The sequence below is a fragment of the Carassius carassius genome, chromosome 4, assembly GCF_963082965.1.
Source record: "Carassius carassius chromosome 4, fCarCar2.1, whole genome shotgun sequence".
NCBI classification, from domain to species: domain Eukaryota; kingdom Metazoa; phylum Chordata; class Actinopteri; order Cypriniformes; family Cyprinidae; genus Carassius; species Carassius carassius.
Genome location: NC_081758.1, coordinates 35096323 through 35123024, shown reverse-complemented (window position 1 = coordinate 35123024; position 26702 = coordinate 35096323). Strand labels below are relative to the sequence as shown.

General features: G+C 36.6%; 1 protein-coding gene across 1 annotated transcript; it reads right to left on the bottom strand.

The window, feature by feature from the left end:
- On the bottom strand, positions 1 to 26411 carry aacs (acetoacetyl-CoA synthetase). The gene is made up of 18 exons (XM_059548642.1): positions 26084 to 26411; positions 24911 to 25014; positions 23852 to 23972; positions 22023 to 22136; positions 19636 to 19733; positions 17836 to 17950; positions 17637 to 17718; positions 16243 to 16393; positions 14522 to 14602; positions 13781 to 13905; positions 9408 to 9472; positions 7848 to 7970; positions 4497 to 4610; positions 3849 to 3974; positions 3255 to 3324; positions 3037 to 3095; positions 2519 to 2721; positions 1 to 2443 (listed from the first exon to the last, which is right to left on the bottom strand). The coding sequence occupies exons 1-18, from the start codon at positions 26214 to 26216 to the stop codon at positions 2306 to 2308; spliced, it is 2022 nt and encodes a 673-aa protein (XP_059404625.1). The 5' UTR covers positions 26217 to 26411; the 3' UTR covers positions 1 to 2305.
- Positions 26412 to 26702: the final 291 nt, after the last annotated feature.

Genomic DNA, 26702 nt, shown 5'->3' with positions numbered 1-26702 from the left:
TTATTTCTTAGTTCTTTAATAAGGAGTCCAATAAGTGTTGTTATACATGAAATAAATGTATGCTCCTAGTGGACACAACTGAAGTGGACCATTGATATACAGCATATAGGCATAATATATTCACAACAAATATATTCTCAGCTATATTAGTAGTTGTCACTATTCACATTCAGCGATGTACAATTATATTATTTCGATGCAGGAATATTGCATTAGTCACCGAGAAGAGAGCACCTTTCATTTACTAGTAATACACCAAATACATTTAATGTAATACTATAATAAGAAAACTAAAATAATACATATTTCCAGTATTTCCATTTCCATGTATCAAAAAGGAAAAACAACATGGTAATAAAATGGAATAGATCTCCATGGAATGTTTATGAAATTGCTGAGTATGGAAAAATCGAATAAATGTTGGGGGACAAAAACAGTTTGCGACAAGTGGTAATGTACAGCGAAATCCACAGTGACTATCAATAAATAAGGATTAGGTGTTCACAGTCCCAGGCCAGGCGAGTCCGGTCAGCAAGACTGAGCAGATATGGGGCATATGGTGGCACAAGGGTGGGCATGAGGTGAAACAGACCGTCCCTGCTTGTCTGAAGCGGAAATAAGGTCTGATTTAATTCAAGCGATCTGCACAAGTGCTTGCCATCTGCACCTCTATACAGAATGATTTCAATTTCAAAGAAATTAGACTTTTAAAGGGCCCATCCACCATTTTGAGTATTGTCTAAGCTTTATCATATATAAAAACATTTTTTAAAGTCTGTATGGTGTCGTTTCTTTCGGGAAACCAAGCAAGGAGCCCTCACTGAGGTCAGAAACTTGACCCATTAAAACTTGAAATCAACATCAATAGTAGCCTGCCAGGCTTCTTTGTTGTAAACAACTACTGAAATAACATCATTAGCACAAAAATGATTTGTTGCGAGCAAGTGCAGCATATCCTCTCTCAGTGTCAAATTTACTGGATGGAAGCCTGCTGCAAATGTGTTGGTAAATATTTCCGTGATATGCTGCAAAGCTAATGTAAATGCATCATCGGTTCACGTCAACCAACTTAAATCTGATCCAACATAAATCAGTATTTTCTATTTCTCGTTGTTGTTTTAGATTATATCCTAGACATTTCGACTGCCTGGAATTTCTTCCCTTTACTCCTAAAGCAAAAATTATAGAATCAAATAATCTAATAATACATGGTTGACTGGATTTCATGTCATTGCAATGGAATTGCTGACTTCATATACCAAAGAAGGGCTCAAAGAATGAAGAGGAGCTTCAGTTGATGAAAACTTTTCACAACCTGATATAAGGCATACCGAAAGAGACCAAAAAGTGTCACTGTGAAGTGTAGCACACAACATGCAGCTGCATTTATATACAGTATATATGTAAAAATATATGGAAATCTTTTTGGCCAGTGAGCTACATCAGCTTCAGGTAAATCTACACTCAGCAGACAACAGAGAGTAGTTCTGGACAGTATAATATACTCTACAAATAGAGCAGATGCGATGAATCACTATTTACTCATATGATATCATTCAAAAATATAAATATATTCTTTTTTTCCGGAGAGGAAGTCAGGCTTTGGGGGGAAAATTGGAAAAGCTGCACTGACTTTATTAAAGCAACAGTTTGTAATTCAGGAATCTGTACCAGTAATACTTTGACTCATAAAGTTATTAGTTCCGGAAAACAGTTGATTTGACCCAGACAATCAGTATTACTAGAGAAATGGCTCTCTTCTTTGACACAAGAAAAATAACCTTAAATTTGTGGAGTTCAGTAACATATAAGTGTATTTAACTCGAAGATTTAAAAGCAGAAATAGAGTAATTTTTCACTTAGATTTTCCTACACCATTACGGTCAAAGTGACATTGTATCAAAATATGAGAGGGAAAATATGGGAATGACATGGTAGGTTAAGAAAAAGTATTTCTGAATTACTTGCGAGTTCGCTACATCTCTTGGAAATAATGCTTGGTGGACGCAATAACAATAGATAAAATGTCCCTTTGAGATCCATGTTGGAATCTCATAAAATGGCACTCAACTTTCTACCCAATAGGAACCCAGTTACACTACTGAGGACGTGTTACATGTTCAGACTCCATCAGTTCCAATGGGTCCACAACAGCTAGAGAAAACTAAGAACTTTGAAGTTTGAAAGCTCAAGGAATTCCTCCAGATGGTGCAAAGTTCCAACAGGTGTCAAGAGAATCTGAACCCTTCGAGTGGGCTCAGAAACACAGGACTTTCAGGAGTTCAGATGTACCTCATGCAGGTGCTCAGAAGTTCTGGAGTTCAGGTAGGTTCTTGTAGAGGTCCAAGGAGTCTGGGTTTGAGAAGGCCCCTCGCTGAGTGACGTCCTTACCTGCAATCACCTGCTTTACAGCAACTTCGACCTTCTTTCCGCTGATAGTGTACTGCAGGCAGAAGAAATGTGGAAAAGTACAGAAAATAGAAGCAAGTGAAAGAATGAACGTGCAAACTGAGCTCACTGGGATGTCTTTGGTCTCCAGTATCAAGGCTGGTACGTGTCGGGCAGAGAGAGCCACTCTGATAGCACCACGGATCTTCCCCACTAGCTCTTGACTGAAGGTGTTTTTGGGTCCCATCTTTAAGAACAGAATCACCCGCTCCTCTCCATCACTGTTGTACTGAGGGACACAAAGGCTGTCGGACACTTCCTCAAAAGCTTCCACTGGTTGGAGAGAGATGCCGTTTTACTATGTTAGTTAATGTTAATGTTAGCACACTCTAAATAATTATATATGTTGATCATTATTTTCATGGAATGGCCGATAACATGAAATTAATAATTTAATTCAGCAAGGATGTATTAAATTGATAAAAAAAAGTAAAGAGTTAAACATTTTTACAAAAGAGTTCCATTTCAAATAAATGCTGTTCTTTTGATCTTTTTATCAAAGTAAAAAAAAAAAAATTAAGCAGCTTCCAAACTGTTTTTTTTTATTATTTTTAAACAGGAAAAAATTGTGTTTATTTTTTTTCTCACCAATGTTATAAATTTCTGAGCTCCCAAAACGAACACCATTAGGATTCAAGGTTCCATCACTGAAAATATAGACAGAACAAATAATGCTTTATACCATAAACGGGCATTACTAATCTCAGAGTATCATAATACAGTAACAAAGCAATATAACAAGTACAAACAAAAGATGATGATCAAAATCTTCGATAAAACAAATCAGAACAAAAAGCGAGACTTACCTTCTCCCCAGCATGATGACTCCTCCCGTTTTTGGATTTATCTTACAGTAATCACCATGGGCCCAGACTCCTGAATGAGGAGATACACACAAATAAATGAACTGAGAAGGATATAATAGTTATAGAAAGAAGCAGCTACTGACGGTCTGAGAACGCTAATGAGGTTGAACTGTTCTGACTGGCCTTTTCCTACTTCTCCAAACTGACAGCAATAAGGCTTCAAGGAGATTTTTCGTGCTCACAAAAGCTGGCAGGTTCTTTTCTTCCCCTTTTTGCCCTCAGAAATCATTTAAATCAATACGGCGAAAAAGCTGCAGCATCTTCTGAACAAACCGAGGCAGCATGTTTGTTTTCCAAATCAAAGGGATGACTCGTTTTCTTTCTAAATCAGACACACTTCACTGTGACCACTTCACCAGTTAAGAGCTTTGAAGGAAGGCAGCAGACTGCATCTGTGAGCCTCTATAGGCAACGAGCAATGAGTCTAAAGCAATGCATTTTGCAATGATGCCCATAGTATCTTAAAATACTGCATATGGAGGCAGTTCACTAGATTTTGAAAGAGATCTAGGATGATGTCATGTGAAGGGTTACCTGGGAAAGTAGAAAAGTAGGCTTTGTGGTATTTGCTGCCATTCTCGTCATTCCAAAACTGAGTGGGCTGGCACGGGATGGGCTTCAAACACACCAACTCCCCACTCTCACCCCAAACAGACTTACCTGAAATACACACCAAAGACAATAATAGGTTTGTGTTTTACCATTGTTAAGGGGTAATACAGTAATAGTAATAGTAAACAGTAATACTGTGAAATATTATTACAATTTAAAATAACTTTTCTATTTAAATGTATATTTTAAAATGTCATTTATTTTATATGATTGCAGAACTTAATTTTCAGCAGCCATTACTCCAGTCTGTAGTGTCACACTGTCCTTAAAAGAAAAAGAAAAAATATTCAATCTAATATGCTGATTTGGACTGTGCTGCTTAATATTTTTGTGGAAACAATTATTTATTTTTTCAGGATTCTTTGATGAATTGAAAGTCTTAAAAGTATTAATATCTTTTTTTATTTATCCTTCTGACACCAGTATTTATATTTAACTTATTGTGAAACTAATCAAATCAGATTTCAGATTCAAAATTATTAATTTTATATTAAAATATAATAAAATAAAATAAAAAAAGACCTCCATGTCTTGACCATAAAATCATAGAAAACATGAGCTATGTCTCACCTTCACAGTTCCAGGACTCCACGGCCATGCCCAGATTTCGGGCCTGAATTTCCCCTCTGTAAACCGGCACCGTCATGTTCTGACCCATGAAGCATGAAATTATGTCTGTGCCACCTGAGGAAATATTAAAGACAGTTTATAAAGATAGGTAAGGAAATTTCACAGGTTTGGTGGTAGAAATTCAAAGACAGACATATTTTTTGTGTTTTAGAATATCTTCAGAACAGTTAAAAAAAACTCTAGAAATAGTTTACTTTGTGGAAACTGATGGGATGTTTTCATTAATGCAAACTTTTTGGCATAATTTGCTGATAGCTTTGTGCTCCAGTCTCCATTTATATGGATCACAGTTTCTATAGTGCAGCTCTTTCCTATAGATTGGTTTAGCAGACTCATTAAAATCAAAAAGAACAAGATGAACAAAGGTGCACAAATATCCATTTGGTCCAACAAACTCATGCTTTTTTCAGGAATGAAACTAGCTCACACGATATTTCTCAACAAATATAAAATGATTGTTTCGTAACCTCATCACGCCTCAAACAATCTTTTTAATGGCAGAGAAAAAGCCAAAAACACAAGTTATAAGCCATCAATGATGGAGAATAACTAAATAAAAGCAGTGACACTACCAAATTAACTACATTACATTCAAATTTGCCAGTCACAAACATTTATTTCCAAAAAGTTGCAGTTTTTATATTACACATTTGTGTATAACAAGGTCTGTTTAAAGTACCATTAACTGCATAGAAAATAGATAATACTTAAGATGCCTAGATACCTTAGATAATCCATAACAGATAAGATGAACTCAAAAACTAGCCATAAATGTGGATTTTAAGTAGCTTTCTCAGCAAAATCCTCTTCAAACATCTGCTCATCCATGACCGCAGTTGACCTGAAAGAACTGACTGAAGGCAATAACAGTTTGTGGGAAGTCGTGGCCTAATGGTTAGAGAGTCGGACTCCCAATTGAAAGGTTGTGAGTTCAAGTCCCGGGCTGGCAGGAATTGTGGGTGGGGGGGAGTGCATGTACAGTTCTCTCTCCACCTTCAATACCACGACTTAGGTGCCCTTGAGCAAGGCATCGAACCCCCAACTGCTCCCCGGGCGCCGCAGCATAAATGGCTGCCCACTGCTCCGGGTGTGTGCTCACAGTGTGTGTTCACTGCTCTGTGTGTGTGCATTTCAGATGGGTTAAATGCAGAGCCCAAATTCTGAGTATGGGTCACCATACTTGGCTGAATGTCACGTCACTTTCTAAGTTTACACTGACGCACAATATAGCGCCCCCTGTGGAAATGATGAGAAATGCAATGGGCACTTGTGTTAGGAATTGCATCGACACATTCTAAACCTCAACATCTAAATAATTATGCAACTAGAAGCAAGTGAATTCTGGTACTTCAACAGAGTAATTTTAGGCCTATAGTTCTTGAGTCACCCAATACAAATACTGAACCTACCACATATATGAGCAGCTCTGATGCTCGGTCAATTAAATGCAAACACAGAGAAGAGCGAGAGACAAGCAAAGAGAAAGGGGGGAGGGGGGGTAGATATTTGATATTGCAACCCAAAAGAAAAAGCAAGACAATCAATATTTCTAAATAATGAGGTTTTGTGGTGAAAAACAGGGAGATGTTGGTGTAAATAAAAAAAGGTATCAGTAATTGACAATTGTAATAGCTATAAAGTCAAATTTTAAAAGAGACAGAAAACAGGAGAGAAATAAAAAAGGCAAAAGTGAAAAAGGTTGCTGGGACAATAGATATATTGTGTATAGTGTGTGTATATGACAGATGGTAGGTGATATTGGGGGGTCTATTGGATTCATGTGATTCTGGGTGGCTGAAAGTGTTAAAGTTTCCTGCCAGCTGCCCCTCTGCGCTCAGGAGTCTGGCTGGCACAGTAACAGGAGCGGCAGGAAACATATGCTCTGCTTGACATTGGGGTCAAGGTCAAATCTGCCTTGGTTTGGCAGAGGTCGCGTATCTGAGCGGAGGCGGGTGCAGCGCTGATCACATAAAAAGCGGGTTCTCAGTATTTCAGAGGGTCAACAGGCTATCTGAGCTCAGAGCTAAAGACATGCATCGTGTTTCTTCAATGCTGTTTTCCAGCAGACATCTTTAGGTAGCCTGACATTTCAAAAACCACTGGAGTCAAGAAACGTCAGTCAAAGCCTTTTTCTGAAAAGTTATGAGGCTCATGAGCTCTGCAAACATGTTAGAATTCAAGGAGATTGCTGTCATGGTATCAAATGTGAGCCAAATTGCAAATCAAAGAGCCTTCATGGCAGACATATGCAAAAATGTATTCAGAACGTTTCATAATCTGTCACTCAGTTAAGACAAAAAGATTAGATTTTGTCTACTTTAGATTCACAATCGGATCAGTTTTTAACAATTATTACAAAAGTTTATTGACTTAACCCTTCCAAACATTTACCACGCTAAATCATAACCATTTTAACCATATATCAAAAATCACTCTCACAGACCTTTTCCTGGACTGTGCCCAGCTGGTGGAATGACCTCCCAATCTCAATTCTTACAGCTGAGTCTTTACTCATTTTCAAGAAACAGCTAAAGACTCATCTTTTTCGCCTGCACTTAACCAACTAACACTAGCACTTTTCCTTTTCTTGTCTTTTAATTAAAAAAAAAAAAAAAAACCTACCTAAGCGTTCTATACTAGACTAACTGAGACTAATGCCATTATAATTTCCAGTAATTTTCCATATAGTATAATATTATAGAATGGCTATACATGGCTATTGACCAAACCACATCAAATGGCGGAACTACCCATTTTATATAATATAAAATGTAAAGTAAATGTAATATAATAAATGAGCAAAGACTAAAAATATCACAGCTGTAGCCTCCTTGCAACAACTTATCCAGGAACAAGAACTGTACATAAGAAGTTAAATGACAAACAGCTCTGAAAGGTTCATTGTGAAGAACATGACTGTAGCAGGCTGCCGCTGACCTGCCATGAGAGCAAAGCTCATCTGGTGGAACCGCAGGGAGAAACTGGGCACAGGTGGTGTGTGAGAGAGACATGCTGCGAGACCCCAGTCACAAACACACACACACACGCACACAAAATCAGCAGTCCACCACAGCTGTTAACGCTGATGCTAATTTGTTTCCGCAGGGCCCTGCAGACATGAGATCACACTGCAACACACATGCACACACACACACTGTAGAGACAATCAGAGAGAGAGAGATTGATGAAGGAAGGAAGGAAGGAAAGGAAAGGAAAGGAAAGGAAAATGAAAAAAGGCAGATAAAAGAAAAGAATAGAATAAGATAGAATTAAATAGAATAGAACGTCCACCTGATATGGATCCCAGGAGCACATTGTTCTTAATACAGCTGTACACATACTCATAGCTCTGAGGCTTCAATGGAGATCCTGTAGAAAGGATTGTGTGGAGGGACTGCAGGCTGTGTGTGTTTACTGTGAATAGGCAAAAAAAAACAAAATCTATTAGTTAAAACAAAATAGCATTTCCTAAAGGAAATACTACAGCTTGCAAGGCCTCAAAAGAAGATCAACAACAATAAGCACATATATTTCAATTCAGATCGATGTCCCTACATTTCCATTCTGTAGAATGCCAGTTGATGTTGTCTTTAATACCTCAAACACACCAAGAGCTTCATCTTTAGAGGAGTTAGGGGATTAATATATTTGTTTTGCAATTGACATAGCACGCATTAAAACATTTTATTCAAATTAAAATGTTAAAATGTTAAGCGGAAATTTGATATGCCCCAAATTCTACCTTATATTATAAGCAGTCCTGAAGTATAAAGCTCAGCTCGCTGTCATCTATTCAGATTGCCTATAGTCCGGAGGCAGATGGGTATGCCTCACAGTGATCAGAATTATGAACCACGTTAAGCTGTGCTGAAATGTATGCAGGCAACATGCCAGGCCACCTGTCTGGGGTCCCATGTAGAGAGGGTCTCTCGCCCTGGTTATCAGAGCCAGTGCCACACCCCACAGGCTAACAGGTGTTACTCTGAAATGTCAAGCAGCCAAAGGAAGCAGTGGAGAGCCAGGAAGCACATTTCTGACCTCCCAACACACAATCCACTGAACCACACACATGCCAAACAAATAAATCCACTAACTCCTCCAATACCTCAAACACAACAAGAGCTTAATCTGTAAAGACGAAAAGCATTGAATATGAATATGAATTCAATGAAGTCAATGGCTACCAGCGACTGTTTGGTAACCTACATTCTTCAAACTACCTTATTTTGCATTCAGCAAACTCATACAGGTTTGGAACAAATTGAGGGTGAGTAAATGAATTTAGTAATTTAAAGCAATATCAATTTGAATTTCATTCGATCGCTCTCATGGCAGTCATTATGCATAAACTCCATCTTGCACTGTAAATTGCGAGTTAATTCACTTTCAGTTTGTTTAATTTTTGAATATTCACAAGCACGCATATGCAGTTTAGTGAACGAGTTAGGGGCATCTAGAGACTGCTGGGAAAGTGGGGAAATTAATGTGTACTAGGGGTGTCAAAAGACCAAAGTACTTTGGAAGCAAATTGAGGCTAAAAAAAAAAAAAATCATACATATACATTTATTATCTGGTGCATTTGCCTCACAGGTGCACATGAATAGTCAAACATGTGCAACAAAGTGCTTTCAAACAAGGTAAATTGTAGATTTGTAAATAATCAAATCTGTGCCCAAAAATGATGTGGCCAAAAAATCTGAACATTAGGCCTTGCAGTATGAATGTGCAGTGCTCGACAATGGTATTGGTATTGACTTCTGTAATATTTTATAGTGACAATCCTATTATGACAGAAAAAGTGGAGAAACGAAAGAGAGAAGACATAGGGATTGTAATTCAATGCAGCTCACCAGGTTTTAGATTTCTCTCCTCCAACACAGACAGCCATTTCGCTCCAGTCCCAAAAATCGTGATTCTGTCAGCAGATGATAAAACAAAATGGACAAAAACAGATGTTAACTATTAGGTGTATATTCTGAATGAATAAAAATAAAATGGCTTTCTTAGAACTTGCAAAACTGAACTACAATTTAGGGGTAAAATAAAGGGCAGCATCCTTGCTAAAACCTGAGGTACACATGGTTGGAAATCGCTACACTAGGTCAAATCACCAACAAATATGAAAACCTAATTTCCACAGCACTTTAGATCTCCTTGCTTTCACTAAAGAACAATAAGTGGAGCACTTTCAGTGTCAATGAGGTGGAATTGATCTAAATGGCCTGTTGACCTGCAGAGGCCTCGGTCAGCCATCTCTTTATGGAATCACTCGCCATCAGAAATCAGGGGGTGGGCATGATGCAAGTGCAATATCTGAAGAGCACAGACAAGCCTAAAGGCTGTTAACATGGTTGTGTTAGTGTAATTTCCATTTTCTAGCACTGTTTTATACTGTATTTCCAGGAAGTTTCCAGTAGAGCAGAATTTCTACTTTAAAGGTTGTATAATATAAGAACATGCCTATTTCCAAATGCACATGGAACAGAATTTTAAGTGCAAGAAATGATCCTAACCAATGTTTAACACTTAAACCTGGTGAAAACAGGATTCCTATGTACTCCAATGTTCAGAATACACAGCTCCAAGAGCAGCAAAAAACGTGTCATTCCGAAATTGTCAGCATATTGATGACACAACCATGAGAACTTTAATAAAACACGCACAATCTGCACATCAACGTAACATTTAAAGAGGCTAACCAATCACAGGGAATTTGCAAAAAGTGTTAAATTTATAGCAATAAAAACATTTATTATTATTTATTTGAATTTATAAGCGGAAAATGGTAGGGTAAAACTAACCTACTAATAAATGTGCAAAATATTAAAAGCTGCACATAAATATAATTAAGTATCCATCTTAACAAATTTGTCATTCTATTTTCTTTCTTTATAGTGTCCAAAAAGAGACGCCCCCTATGTGGATAGGTGCCATGACAACGTTGTGCTTGCGTGTGATTGGTGGCAGCTGGCAAGGTCTGGTTAGTAATAGGTCGTTTAGGATGTAAGAAGAGAATTGTATATAAAAATGAAATGGAACATGATTTCACAAGCAACATATCGATTAGGGAAATATGGGAAAACTTGCCAGAACCAATCTAATGATATGACCAACCACTGATCTTCCTTCCGTTTATAGCATCATGGACCTCTGATTTACTGCAAAGTCTATCAGTAGAATTTATCATGGGGTTGTTCATTTTTCTAATATTGAAGACGTGAAGCTTGTCTTAATATTCAGACAGCTCGTTTCCTATAAGCCACATCATTTTGGACACATCTGCACATGGAAAATTAACTGGCAAATGAGACAAGCAGGTTTGGCCTTTAGAAGTAAAATCTCAAGCAAATGTAATTAATTTAGACTTCCTTTGCAATATATAGGTGTGTACCAGATCTTAACAAGATACTGACTAGATACTTAGCTTACTGGTGAACATGGAGATTCAAAGGGGAGATCCATCACCTATCACCAATGAAGCACTGAGAAACGGCACTCAGATCCAGGTTTATCTTGACTTTAAACTAGCCCAATTCATGTCCCGGACGAGCCCCCGGTTATATTAAGGCCCAGCTTAATGGTGCTGTATATATCAAGGTTTCCAATCTCAAAATATGGAGAAAGTATTGTGTCCATTGTCTTACACTTCAACACAATCAATTCTTAGTCTCTTCTGTCTTATAAAAGACCAAAAACAGGAGCTATTTTTCCCCAACAATGACAATATGGGACAAAGAAAGGGTTGTCTACCATGACCAAGTTTCACAATGGCCCTTTGTCCAGAAAACGTTTCCCTTATGCATTTTCTTTCATCTACATGGACATCCCATCTGCTTTCTGATTGAATATTGATTATTTGTAAACATTAAACACAATTAATCTGAAAGGGGAGCAGCATAAAATAAAAGCTAATCCAGGATCAATACATTCGTACATCTAAACATAGTGGGACAAAAGAGAGAAAAAGAAAGAGCATGTTTCATTCTACCTGGTCTGCAGAACAGTGGTAGATGGGCTGATTCAATCTGAAGTTATTAACTTTATTTGTCTCTATTCAAAAAAGTTTTACAGATTTGGAAAGAATGATCAAATAAATCTAAGTACACAGAAATGTTTCCCTGCTCGCACTACTCAACTGATCTCAGACCCAGAGTATAGCGATGATCCCAGAATATATTCCCTCACAAACTTACAAAGCAACGGAAGAAGTGTTTCTTGACACTGTAAACAGACAACAGGAAGGATAAGCTTGCAGTTGTTTTATACAGCATTGCACAGAACAGGAAAACTAATAAACAGAGCTCAAACATATAGATGAAACAGCACTTGGTGAAATGTGTGGATCAGTTTGATGCTTTTTTATTTTTTGTTTACCAGTTTGCCAATGCCTTGCTTTCTTTTAGCTTCATTGTCTGTTGCTCATTAATGCCCTCTCGCTTGTCAGGATAATGAAGACAATTGAAGAATTAATGGAACGTGCTTCAAAGTCTGAAACAAGTCTGGCAATAAGTTAAGAGGATGCCTTAAAGTAGTCAGTATTACATAAGAAGTAACCAATTTGATGTTTAAAGGAATGGAAAACAAGATGTTCCTTGCTTTTTTTTAATAAAACAAGTTGCCATGTAAACACACTCCTAGTTTAATAATCAAAAGGTTCAGAACCGGTTGAGATTGACTGCTTCTTTATAGTTCTCATATGATCATTTCTCCCAGAAAAGCGCGCCCGCGCACACATTGACCAGAGGAGAGCAAGACCGCGCACATCAGCGCGCTTCAAAATCGTCGTCAGTGCTACATAGGATTTTTCGAGAATGCCTCCAAATTAGTGCATTTTTGGATGTGAGGGAAATTTAACCGTGTTCAGCTTCCCCAAGAACCCAGTGTTACATGAACAGTGGATCCAGTTTGTTTTTCCAGGGCAGCAACGGAGAGTATCAAGTGCGTTTGTGTGTTCTGGTCATTTGAGTGACAAATGTTTTATAAACAAGGCCCAAGTCGATGCTGGATTTGCCCATCGTTTGCTATTAAAACATGGAGCCGTCCCTATGATAAAAGACCCCATTCATTCAAGTAAAATTGCATCAGATTTCTGTCTTTTGTTGGAAATCAGCACATAAGTGAATATATGTTAATGGAAACAACACAAAACGGCACGCCTCCAGGAGCTCGGCTTTTTCCGGAAAGAATCGGAAAGCTGTATTTTTCTTTTATAAATATGATAAAACTAAAGACTTTTTGGATATATGAAGGATGCAGTACTACTCTATAGATACTCGAGATTAACATGAGATTAGGTGAAACCGTGTATGTTATGTACCCTTTAAATTATTTCTATAATCGCAAAGCTACAGTACATTTTCAGCGGCTATTTCTCCAGTTGTCAGCATCACATGATCCTTCAGAATCATATGCAGAGTTGGTGCTCAAGAAACACTTCTTATTATCAATTTTGAAAACTGTTGTGCTACATAATATTTTTTGTGGAAACTGCATTTATTTAAAATAGAAAGTGAATGTCTGAATTATTGCAACTTTTGCTCAATTTAATTCACGTTGTGGATTGAAAGTATTCATTTCATAATAATCGTACTGACCCCAAACTTTTGAATGCCAGTGAATTTAATTATATTAATCTGTATGTAATTAATTATATATTATTTTTTAATTGACCGTCAGCCCCAATAAAAATAAAATAGAATGAATAAGTCTCTGAAGTGAAGTGATTTAAGCAGCACACATAGGTAAAAAATGTATGTGTGTTTTGGCTTTCCCAAAAGCTGCTGCAAAAAATGTCTCTATTTTCTTTCTCTTGGGAAGAGGCGAGACAATGGGAGTTAAGAACAGAGGCTTTCACCAGCAGCCATGGGAGCTGAAAATGAGCGCACACACACACACACACACACACACACACACACAAATCAAGTGTGATCCAAAGGAACTCCAGTGTCGGTTGCACTTCGATCATTTCTGATCAATAACAGGTAAACTCTGAAAGGAACATGATGCCACATTAAAGGTGGCCAATTAGACCCATCTCTTTAAATCAGGTTTCCGTGTTGATGTGGTGTCATTTACACAAATGGCACAGCAGATGCTGGTGGTGATCAGCACTGCCACACCTGAGCCAATTACAGCAGGGGCATGAGGGGAGAAAAAGTGACTGAAGCTCCTGACTGTGACACCTTCATTATAGTGCCTTTCACACAAACATAGATTTACTTACCCCAAACGGTCTACAAGGTCCCAGAGCACATTGGCACTGGGAAGAAGAGGGGAGCCATCGTACAGGACCACAGAAGCCCCAACAGCTAGAGAGGACACCAGCCAGTTCCACATCATCCAGCCCGTCTGCACAGAAAAACAGAGACTGGGTCAGAGAATACATTTTTGTGTTATTGGGAACGATTCATCAGTGTATGTCATGCTTAAGTAGTATGTTTGTTTAAAATCTTTCATCAAAATGTAATGATGTTCTCTGCCTCTGAAATTACTTTTCCTGAAATTGTTTTTTCTATGCAATAACTAAGACTGGCAGCAGCGAAAAATAACATTAATCAATCACATCAAAAACTAACACAATGAGTTCTTTAATGCCTGTAGATGTAAGCAATCTACATGCTGCTAACGTTCAAAAGTTTTGAAGAAACGGATACTTTTAATCAGCAAGGATGCATTCAATTGATCAAAAGTGACAATAATGATTTTTAAAAAGGTTATAAAAAAAAAAAAAAAGTCAAATGAATTGTTTATCAAGGAGTCCTGAAAAAAAAATGTATAGTGGTTTGTTTCTATAAAAATATTAAGCAGCACAACTAATTTAAACATTGTTGATAAGAAAGGTTTCTAGAGCAGCTAATCAGTATATTCAAATGATTTCTGAAGGATCATGGGACAGTGATAACTGGAGTAATGGCTGATAAAAATTCAATTTTGATTAAATTTTTTCTAAAATGCAGATACATACCGTAGTATAATATATGATGACATCACTGTAGGTCATGTTGCCATGGAGAATGTGTTCTTTGAGATGCTGGATGAGAGTGCCCTGGGGAAAGGAGAACAAAAAAGATCAAACTGGTGAAACGTTCATGGTTAATGTGATAAACTACACCTGTGGTTTCTTTGCTAGGACATCTGTGTGAACCCGAGGACAGCTGACTTCATTCATGCATTACAAATCACCTTGAGTGGAAAAATGACTAAGAATTAGGGGTCTGCAATATCAGAGGCGATATAACACAAAGCATGTGTTTGTTTTTCTGAATCTCAAGTTCTTTCTCCTGTGATGGTGTTGTACATTAAGATGTATTCGGGCAGGCAGGGAACGGCCTAATTAGCGAACTAAAGGATCAGCAACACTGCATGAAAAAAAAATAAAAATAAAAAATAAAAATAAAAAGACACATTCCTTTTTTTTCTAACCCCATGCCCTGCAACAAGCGTCTAACACGTATCCTAGTTAAAGCATTAATTGCTAGCATGTTCATTCATTTGCTAACAGCCATAACATGACATGACTACTGTTGTCATAAGCGCTCACTGAACATTGATCATCCATAGAGCGAGAAGAGAGAAACGAGGTTGCACGTGTACATATGCGATTGTGTTGTGTTTTCATAGACAGCACTCTAATTATCCAGCACGCAAGAGAGGCGTCAGACACAAATGCTGCAAAGGCTAAAGGGAAAATCTGTGAAAAATGAGAATTGAAACACACATGTGTTTCACATGAGTGTTATACACACACTGACCAAGCGCTTCAAGCACTGCTTTTGCCTTGTCTGATTTTTCAGACAAATTGTCTGAGCAATGGTTATTTTTGAAATGTGGCTATGTCAAGAAAGAAAGGTTGATTTAGACTCATGTGGGCTGCTGCTGTGTCCCTAATGTTGGGATTACACAGGAAATGCATTTAGAAGGGATGAGAATGGTGCACATAATTGCTCATCCCAATTGCATCTGGCTTATGGTGTCTAGCAGGTTTTAAAATAGCCTCTTATTGCCATCTAGTGGTCAATATAGGTGATTCAAGAGATTTTCCACGAGATGACCAACATGCATAGGAGGGAGGTTTACAAAATCATGCAGCAGTTAAAGACATATTTAGCTTTATTTTATTTCAGTTTTAGTGCTTCAACTGAAATAAAATGCACAGCATCATCAATTTATTCCTCTTTTCTTTGTTTTTAAATTACATTTTTATTTTATTTTTTGTTATTGGAATCTTTGTTTTTTTTATTGTTCATTCTATTTCTTAATCTGTTACGATTGTTTTATAATTATTTTTAAAACCTTTTAATATACAGCACTTTGAATTAGCATTGTGTATGAAATGTGCTATATAAATAAACTTGTTGATTTTCAAGGAAACATTCCTAATTTTTTTAAAAAATTAAAGTTTTCAAATCTAATGTTTTTCATCTAATATTTATATTTTTCATTTCAGCTTTATTTCAAATAACAAAAAAAATTATGGCTTTAATTTTGAAAACATTTCCCTAAACCCGGTCTCGTTCTCAATGATAATGTCTCATTGATAATGAAGCTATTGATATTTGTACACAAATGCTTGCATCTGTATGGCTCATGGCTCTTGAAATTGTATACATCAAGAAGTAATTGCACAAAATACAATATATCAAATTGGACTCTTGCACAATGTCTTAGGTGCGCGTGCACACTCACTCCAGCAGAATGCACCATGCACTTGGGAGCTCCTGTGGTGCCAGAAGAGTACATGATGAAGAGAGGATGAGAGAAGGGCAGCTGCTCAAACTCCAACTGAGGGTCTTGATCCCCTTCTTTACCCATAGCCAAAAAGTCTTCCAGGAACACGCTGACAGAAAAAGTACAGGAGACAGAGAGTGAGGACTTAGGACTGACTGTATCCTAACCAGACAACTCCACTTCAGATTTATCTGAACATACAGCAGGAGCTGTCAATGAGAGAGGACACAAAACCCAACTGAAACTTCATAGAAACATCTGAAATTGAATTGGATTTCGCAGGATATTCAGCATCTTAAAGGGGACAGCATTCCAAAATTATGTCATCATTTACTCACCCTCAAGTTGTTCCAAACCAAACCTAGGTTTATTTCTGTTGCTGAACACAAAAAAATACTATGGTTCAAATACTATGGATTTCAATGGCTATCAGCAACAGCAACATTCTTCAAAATATCTTCTTTTGTGTTCAATAATAGAGAGATTACAATTGAATGTGTGTTCTAAGTAATAGCTTACAATTATAATGCAATTATTATGATCACTGGTTAAATATCAGTAAAGAGGTTCCATAAAATACAACCAAATTTATATTAAACAATGCAACAGATATTTAAATAGCAGGATTGAAAGGTTACAGTATGCAAACATTTAATAATAAATCTTACAATACACTGATGTATTTTATACATCTGTACACTACCGTTCAAAAGTTCGGGGTTGGTACATTTTTTAAAAGTTTTTGAAAAAACTCTTATGTTCACCAAGGCTGCATTTATTTGAAAAAATAAATATAAAATAAACTGTAATATTGAGAAATATTGTTCGAATTTAAAATTTAAACTGTTAACCATTTATTATATTTTAAAACGTATTCATGTGATGCAAGTTGAATTTTCAGCATCATTACTCCAGTCTTCAGTGTCACATGATCCTTCAGAAATCAATTGCTCAAGAAACATATCTTATCAATGTTGAAAACAAGTCATTTTTGTGGAAACTGATAAATATTTTTGAATTCTTTAATGAATAGAAAGTTCAAAAGAACAAAAGTGATTTGAAATAGAAATCTTTTTTGACAGTATAACTAACTTTACTGCCACTTTTTATCAATTAATGAATCCGTGCTAAATACAAGTATTAATCAACAGTCTATATAAGATCGTACTGACACCAAACATTACCGATATCATTGCTTGTCTCAAGTGTCATTTGTGTTTTATGACTTTAGGGCATTACAAATGAGCATATTTTGTCAAGTGAATTGAACTTGTAAATGCAAATGTAAGTATCAATGCAACATATAATAAAAATAAATGTGATGTACTGTAAGCACACACAGATGCACAGACCTGTTGGGAATCTTGGAGAGGTCAGTCTCTTGTCGAGAGCGAACGTATGGAATGACCACAACCTTCTTCAGGTCAGGGAGACCTGAGAGAGATGTTGGGAGAAAAAAACTATATACGAGGCTCCATGAAATGCAAATATATCAACAATGACATGATGGAAAAATGAAGCTTTGCATGAGCTGAAATGTGTGCTGTATACCTTTAACAACATTCTGGAGTTTCTCCATATGGTCGTGTTGCTTGCCGTTGTACACAACAGCTGCTACTGAGAACATCAACTTCGGCTGGATCTGAGAAATCCGGTCTAGAACTCCCTGAAGATGAAAAGAGACACATAAATTATAGGGAAAAAATAAGATACCTAAGGTACAGTACACACACACACAATAGGCCATATTGCAATATATATATATATATATATATATATATATATATATATATACATACACATACACACACACACACACACACTATATAGTCACTACAGTTCGAAACTGGGTTTATTTATATACATTGCATTAAACTGATAGAAAGTGAAGTAAAGACTTCTGCATTTTTACAAAAGACTTATTTTTCTAATAGGTGCTGTTCTTTTGAACCTTTTTATTCATAAAAAAAGTCCCGAAAAACATCATAACACTGATAAGAAATGCTTCTTGAGCAACAAATCAGCACATTGGAACGATTTCTGAAGGAAAATGTGACATAAAAGCTTTGCATCACAGGAATAAATAACATTTTAACATTGAAAAAAAAAAACAGTATTTTATATTTCACAAAATTACTGTTTTTACTGTAATTTTGGTCTTAAAAAATTAAACATAAAAAAGAACCTTTGAACAGAAGTGTATACACAATTGCCACATTGTTTCCTCTTAACTGAAGTATTTGCTGTAGTTACCAGACTTAACCACAGGTGGCAGTAATGTATATTCTACGTTTACTTTAGTCAATAAGCCTTGGTGAATCTATGTAGCTTTATCTGCTAGAGCCTGTCCTATTTATGGAATAACCTCAGCCCTGAGGGGGCTGTAGACTTACTTTAATCTCCTCATAGTAGTGTGTATGTGAGAGAGACACACACAGAGGCAGGAGTGAGAGGTAATGTGTGTGTATGTGTGACAGAATGTCTGACATAGCTTACAGGTCACACGTTGGAAGACAGCGAGAATTGATGGTAAGATGACCTACTTTTTTGTACATGGGGGAAGCCATGTTGTGATAATATGACCAGTGTAATATTGCTTATTTTTTTTTTATTTACTCATTTTTGCTTGAGGGATATATAGAGTGCATTTACTTTAATACATTAGACTTGAACAAAGCAGAAGCTCACGACAACAAACTGCACCAGTGGAAGTATGAAGGCATGTGGGCATAAATGCCGGGTCAGCGTGGTACAGCAATGCCCGGCATCTGAGAGCAGTCTAAAGTCATTCTTTATGCAAAAGTCCAAAACTGATATTCATGTATCTGGTAATGACTGGCAGCAGGAAAGGATTTCTCAACACCACTCGCTGGATCCTTCAGTTTTTATCTATCATTTATTAAAATGAATAATTTGGCACTTTAATTTTCAGTGACTGACAGTGAGGAATTTGCTCTATGAGATACTTTTCTGTGTAACATACACTACTGTTTAAAAGTCTGGAGTCTGAAAATCCAGAAACAGAATAATAGTCCCCTGCTGCTTTAGTTAAAGCATTTATTGCTACTACATTTAATCTCTAAACACAAACAGTACAGTACTTCTGTGTAGACATAGATTCTCTATGGCAAATATTAGGCATTTATTTCAGAAATATATATGTTCCCTGGATCAACATGAAAGTGAAATACCTTGCTGACCTGATCTAGCCTGTTTATTTGGCATGTTCTGATGATCCACATATCACACTGGCTGCTATACGCTCATTGTATATTTCACACGATTAAAAATATATATATATTATAGTTGTCATATGGTAAATAGTGACTATTATGCATGTATAGCGCTTACATTGACACCAAAATCTGGAGAGGCTGAACTCCAGATGGCACCAATACTGGCAGCAGCAAGCATAGCCTCAACAGCATGAATCCCATTGGGAAGATATCCTAAGGTAAAGAGAGAGAATATATCACATAAAATGACATTCGAAACAGCAATGGGTCTCCTGAATCGTGCAAGAATGACTCTTAAGAGATGCAAGTTATTTTAATGAGCACTCAGCAGGCACAATATATTAAAAGAATGTCTGAAATACTGTGCTTCTATAGCCAAAAGAAGAAAATATTACACAAATGATAAATGCAGCACCTTATATGCAACACTGACAAACAGTTGCAATTTTACTAAAGAAGGAATTATACTTCTAAGAGAGAAATTATACTAATGTACCAACAAGGCATCAAAAATATATATCTATATATCAAATATATTTCTTTAAATTTATCATTCAGGCTGCTCCAACTCGACTTATCTTCTTTTGGCTCTGAGTTTGTGGCTAAATTTGATGTTTAAAATATTATTGCCTCCACAAGTCACTTTGGTAAGAAAGCACCTCTCCAAAATACTTAGTATACATGTAAATTATATTAAAGTGTGGTGAATGAAATAGAGAAAGGAAAGACAAAAAGCAACACAGAATAGAAATGGTGTCCATTAGCTAAATGATACTGCGGCAATAAACCCTGGCCTCATCTGCAAAGTGGCCATATATTCACTCCTACTCATACACACACACACACACACGCTATAAATCAAGGGGACAGACAAGGACACTCTAGAGAAACACACTTCATAAATGAACACACACACAAGTTTGTTTTTGTGAAAAGTGGGGACATCCCATAGGTGTAATGGTTTTTATACTGTACAAACTGTATATTCTATGGCCCTACACCTAACCGGAAAACATTGTGCATTTTTACTTTCTCAAAAAAACTCATTCTGTATGATTTATAAGCGTTTTGAAAAATGGGGATATGGGTTATGTCCTCATAAGTCACCCTCTCCTTGTAATACCTGTCATACCCATGTCATTATACAGAGTTGTGTCCTGATAGGTCACAAAAACACGCCCACACACACACACAGGACTGCACACCCTAACAGGATCAATACACTCGAAGTAAACTTCTATAACACACACTTGTACAAAACAGACACACCTCTGTGAACACACAGTTGTGTTTGCACCCACGTAGACATACTTCTAAAAAGGGCATAGTAGTACTGGAATTTATATAGAAAATTAGCATCACACACTTTCAAAGCTATCTTAAGGGAAATATTACTACTTCAGTTCTTACATGTAGCTAATAATTTTTACAGCTAAGTATATTAGATTAAATATACTTCACTGTCCCACTAAGGGAAATTCGCTTTGGATTACATGCACAGCAGCATCTCATAACACACAAACATTCACAAGGGGACCGACAGACATTCTAAAAAAAGGTTTTGCATTTGTTTGATTTAATTTCAACTTTTTCTAACCAAAAATCTAGTTAATAAACCACTTTCACTTTTGAGAATGTCCTCAATAGAACATTTTGTCAACTTTAGACTACTTCTGAAAATATTTGTTTAAATCTGTCTGCAAAGAACAGCATATAAACACAGTATCTGAATCATGAAGATACTCATAAAACTAACCAAAATGTCTAAAGTAAAGTAATGTCTAAATCTATAGAGCATAACTGTATAAATCTCTATACCATATTGGTCATTTTCCTTTATTACTCTATAGGGACTTGTAAGAATAAATCTAAGTGTGTATGTTACTGAAATGGCCCTCTTCCATTTACAGCCATTACAATTCAAAGATGTTCTGCAGATAATGGACCCAGTGGCAGCAGAATGATGTCAGCGATTACGCACACTTTTCCCCCTCTCACATCACAAGCATAAATTACTCACACATGCTGCCAGAGTACAGGCTGGAGACATATCAAGCATCTGAACCTTCAAACGAACCTCCAGCTTGCCTGAATGACATTTGAGTTTTAAATCTGCACACAGACTGCTGGAAAAGACTAATTCCCCTTGCCACTGTATAACTGCATCCCTCTTATCCTCCATCTATAGCCAAGAATGACTGGCTGAACCCAAGGACTGAGACAGAAAGGGGGAGTTTGTCATTTCAGGAGCGACTGTCTGGCTCTCAGAGTTAGGACAGTCATGAAGACAAACGAGGACAGAGAGAAAAAGCAAAGAAAGAGGGCAGGAAAAACAGGTTCGAACACCCAGACCTGATGCAATATTAAACACTGTGTTAGATTTTCTTTTATTTGGCCGAGTGTTGGCTTGCATTTCCTCATCCCACAATTGTCACCCAGGTGTCAAACGGATGACTGAGGAAGAGACAGACAAAATGAAAGAGAGGAGGAGGTGATGCTCACCTACGACCCTGTCTCCAGTTTTGATGCCCATCTTCCTCATAGCAGCAGCGAAGAGAGCGACATCACGCCTCAGCTCTCCGAAAGTCACCTTGACGATCTCTTCTTTCGCCTCAGCTACAAAAAAATTAAAATTGAAAAATTCACTTTAAGAAATCTCAAACATGCTAAAAAAAAAAGACATGACAAGTAAAAATAAATAACTAAATATTATAAAAAAATTCGAGGTTGGTAAGATTTTTTTATATATATATTAGAAAGAAATCCCTTTTTTCCTCTCAAGTGTTGCATTTAAAAACTTATTAAAAAAATAATATTGCAAAATGTTATTACATTTTAAAATAATTTATTTTTATTTGAATATATTTCAAAATGTAATTTATTTCTGTGATGGTAAAGCTGAATTTTCAATGGCAGTGTCGCATAATCCTTCAGAAATCACTCTGATATGCTGATTATGGGCTCTGGAATATTTCTTATTATCAATATTGTTGACTAAACCGTTGTGCTGCTTAATAAGATTATAAATGTGACTGACACTTTTGATCAATTTAATGTATCTCAGATTAATAAAACGTATACATTTCTTAAAAATACAAAATAAAACAAATCTTACTGATACCCAACTTGTGAATGGTACTGGATTTAAAAATGTTGTGTTCATTATTATTAAATCAACCTATCATTAAATCAGTGAATATCAACACAGTAACTTTAATGAGCAACCAGAGAATTCTTTGCCATCTGTGACTGTTCTGCAGCTGGGATAACGCAGTCAGTCAACTCAGGTGATGTTTTTCATTACTGTATGTAATCAGTAAATGAAGTGTTACATTTAGTTTGCGCTCTAGAGTCATATATAATCCACTTTTTCAGGTAAATGAGCCTCCCTGTTTCCCAAAGACGCAAACAAATGACGCAGGTACATTCCTGATAGATGCCACTTTGCTAATTACGTCTGCTCTTTCCTGGACCGCATCAGGACATCCATCAACTACATGCATCCGCCCCTACACAGACACTAAACCCCCAAATCAAATTACAGATAGCACAATTCATTTAGTGTTACATTAGCCATAGGGCCGTGCAATGACAGATTCTATCTATACAGATAAAACACATGCATTGTTGCTATTTTAAAGTAGCCATTTGTGTGTAAGGTCAGATAGACAACAGCTCAAGGTGATCAGCAGAGATGCAGAGTCTTGGTTTGAATTGGGAGGCGTTTGTGAAGCATCTGGTCATGGAGATATAGTGGTAATAAAACATGTAAATGGAAGGTTTGCAGAAAAAAAAACATGAAAGATGCAATGGCAGCCAGGGTTTGAATGAAGCGGATGCAGTTCTTAGATAAATAAGTTTAATAAAAAAGATTAATATTGTTTGAAAGTGCTTGATGGTGCAGTTTGGGAGTGTGGAGTGAATCATGGTTAGCTGTTTTCATATGACCTGGATGACTTCAGGACTTCATAGGTGACAGGCAGGTGTCCAGGTCATTCATTAAAAACTGAACATAATGCTCACAGCTTCAAATTATACAAACACTCTGCCTTCCTCGTTGCATTCAATAGGGACAACATACAGTTTGACAGTTAATTATCACAAAATAAACCAGGGAGGAGGATCGGGATCAACCTGAAAGGGTGTATTTTGCAAACGTGGCCTGCTTATTATTCATCTACTTACCAAGCAAGTAAATAAAAGCATATGAAATATTGACTTGAGATTAAATTTTATTACATGAGATCAAAGAGGCAACGTACTTACCAGGGACATGCTAATTTATAGCCGCATAATAAACTTGGGTAGTTCAGAAATTGGCTGTGACTTACTTGCAGCATAGAGAGCCACTTTGTCCTGGTCTTTGTGTTTGAGCAGGTTTTCTGCGTAATTCAGTCTGCTGCCTTTGAACCACTCGGGTACATCAGATATCCTTTTAGACACATCAACCACCTGAAACAGAGAGTGAGCAAAGTCACACATCACACTTTTTTTTTTTTTTTAACAACTGTACATCAGTTGATAATGATATTGTAGTTTAGTAAAATAGTATTGTAGTATTTTAGTATAATATTATGTACTTTTACAGTATTATTAATATTTTTAATTAGCTTTTATTTTAATATTTTCAGTTTTCATTTTCATTTATTTGAAGTTTTAGTAATTTTGTTATTTATTTACATTTCTATTTAACTTCAGTCTATTTTTATTGCAGTTTTATTTTTAGTAATTTTAGTATTAATATTAAACTTATTTTGTTTCAGTTATTTGCCAATTTTCATTTCACCACAAGCTGGTTTGAAAGAAGATATCATAGCTATCACCCCAGTATTTTGATAGGCAAACACCCTTCCCAATTATTAGTTAGTTTAACTACACAAACATACTGCAATCCATACTGTCATAACATTAATTAATAAAAGCATCCTTGAGTCATCAACTAATCAAGACAGAGCATGCAGTAAAACTAGATTAAGAAGATTGTACATAGATAAAATACCATAACTAGACTGCAGATTGTCTTTTTTTAATTATGTTTTACCCTATGACACTCCTTAAAAAAAATGTAAAACAACAGCTCTCTTAGACGGAAAAGCCCCAACACACCCTTCGAGCCAGAGATATGAGCTTTAAATAGTCCCAGCAGTAGTTAAGACAATAGTTCTAAATGGTAATAAATTGATAAATGTTTACTAGTTAGGACAAAAGTTATACAAATCATGACATCATCAGAGTTTTTATTAGTTCTCGTCCACACTAATTATTAATTGGCACGGTGACATCATGAGCCTTGGTGCCACTCATTACAAAACAGGATGACTCAGGATGACAAAACAGTCTCCTTATATATAAATATAATATATATAAAAAAGTGAGGGGGAAAAACCTACCTCCTCATACATCTTTGAACAGGTGATGCCACAGAATTTCCAAACCTGTGTCCAGAACTCTGGATAACTGTCCACGGACCACTGATACAGGTCATTATAATTAGCTTCAAAATAAAAGAGACGTTTATTGAAAGTACCATTAGACAAAATGCATGCCATTATTTAATTTAGTTTAGAAATGGAGCAACACTACAAATCAATACTGTAATCATAATAGACTTTTATTACATTTAATCTGACCCCCCTATTTCTTTGTTATTAGTAACAATTCAAAAGTTTACTGCATCGATTGTTTTTTTTTTCTTTCTAGTATTAAATGAATAGTTACACATTTACACAATTACACAATTTTTCTAATATTTGTAAATTATTTACTAGTGTCAATTACAGTTTTCCTAGTATTAATTAAATAGTCATAAGTATAGCACCTATCAATTAGATACTGGCGTGTAGCCTATGCCATTGAAATGAACCATGCTGAAATTTTCTTCACTCTTACTAATAGATTTTCATTTCCTTACGAACTATAAACTAATGAGACAATACTGGAGGAAGTACAGTAGCAACAACAACCGCAATACATACTAGCTGAAAGCAAATAGTAGTCATCTAAAAAAAATACATTATTTATGCTATTGGGGTACTAGTAGCAAAATGAATAAAATGAATATGTAGGCTACTGTATCTTATGTCTTACTAGTTTTAATGGATAGACGTTAAAGCAGTTTTGTCATAGATGAAAATGATGTCACACCTGCTGAGGTGCACTTCCATGATGGCACTATAAAAATATTTGGTGAATAGTATGACGACCTGCCTCAGTATTCACTGTATACTGACCGTTGGCATTCCACGTCTGATTTGAAATACTGGTTCGACAACTCATAGCATGCATTGAGATGTGGCATACACGAATGAATTAATGAATGGAATTATGTGTCCAGACATCCAATCTTATACAACTGAAGTAGAAAATGGACCAAAAACTGCATCTGAATGGTTAAAGTAACTGTTTTTGCTCAAATGCGGTCACGACATTAACCATGACAATCCCGGGATGAGCTATTAATGGGCTTAATGCTATCGTACTAGGTTTTGTTTTCCTGTGGAATGGGTGTGTTGTTAGGTGGCATACCATCTGCATTCATTATAGCCCAGGCTGGCTCTACTCACCCAGATTCAAGCCGAAGTCCCGGTTCACTTGAATCCGGAATCGGTCCATTTGTGTGTTTCGTTTGGAGTCCGGGTACCACAGCACCTTCGACTCCATAATCTCCTCGCTCTTGGCCTCTGTGTCCTTAGACATGATCGGATGACACGCGCCGGTATGTCGTGAATAACCTATGAAGACTGCAAGAATCGCACTACGAGAGCTGGACGGGACGGTCCGGTGATCATGTATTGGTGTAGATCAGAGTCAGACACATGTGTCACTTCCGACCGTCAGCCGCACAAAATCAACCAAGCAGCTGCGGAAGCCCCGCCTACCACGCAACCGCACATTACCGTGCCAAGCAACATATGTTCTTCCGCTTCTTATGTAGTGCTAGGTTTGGTGTTTACACAATCAAATGTATGTATGGTTCAGAATAATTTATTGAATAATAAATTTTAATAACGTTTACCAGCATTTGTTGGCTTGCCCTGACGGACGGTTTTATCAGTCTCATCGTTTCATCTATCGGATAGTGATGACGAGGAAATCCGTTTTATTTTAGGCAATCGGTTCTTTTGAACGGTTCGTTTCTGAGAAGGAGATTACTAATTTAACATATTAACGTCATATGTTCGC

Bases quoted from the DNA above. Each gene is read 5' to 3' on its own strand.
- aacs (XM_059548642.1), bottom strand. From the start codon at position 26,216: ATGTCTAAGGACACAGAGGCCAAGAGCGAGGAGATTATGGAGTCGAAG. The intron at 22,137-23,851 runs GTAAGTCACAGC...ATTTTTTTGTAG, and splicing joins AGTGGCTCTCTATGCTGCAA to CTGAGGCGAAAGAAGAGATC. The intron at 16,394-17,636 runs GTCTGTGCATCT...TTTTTCTGTCAG, and splicing joins CTCTCCAAGATTCCCAACAG to CGTGTTCCTGGAAGACTTTT.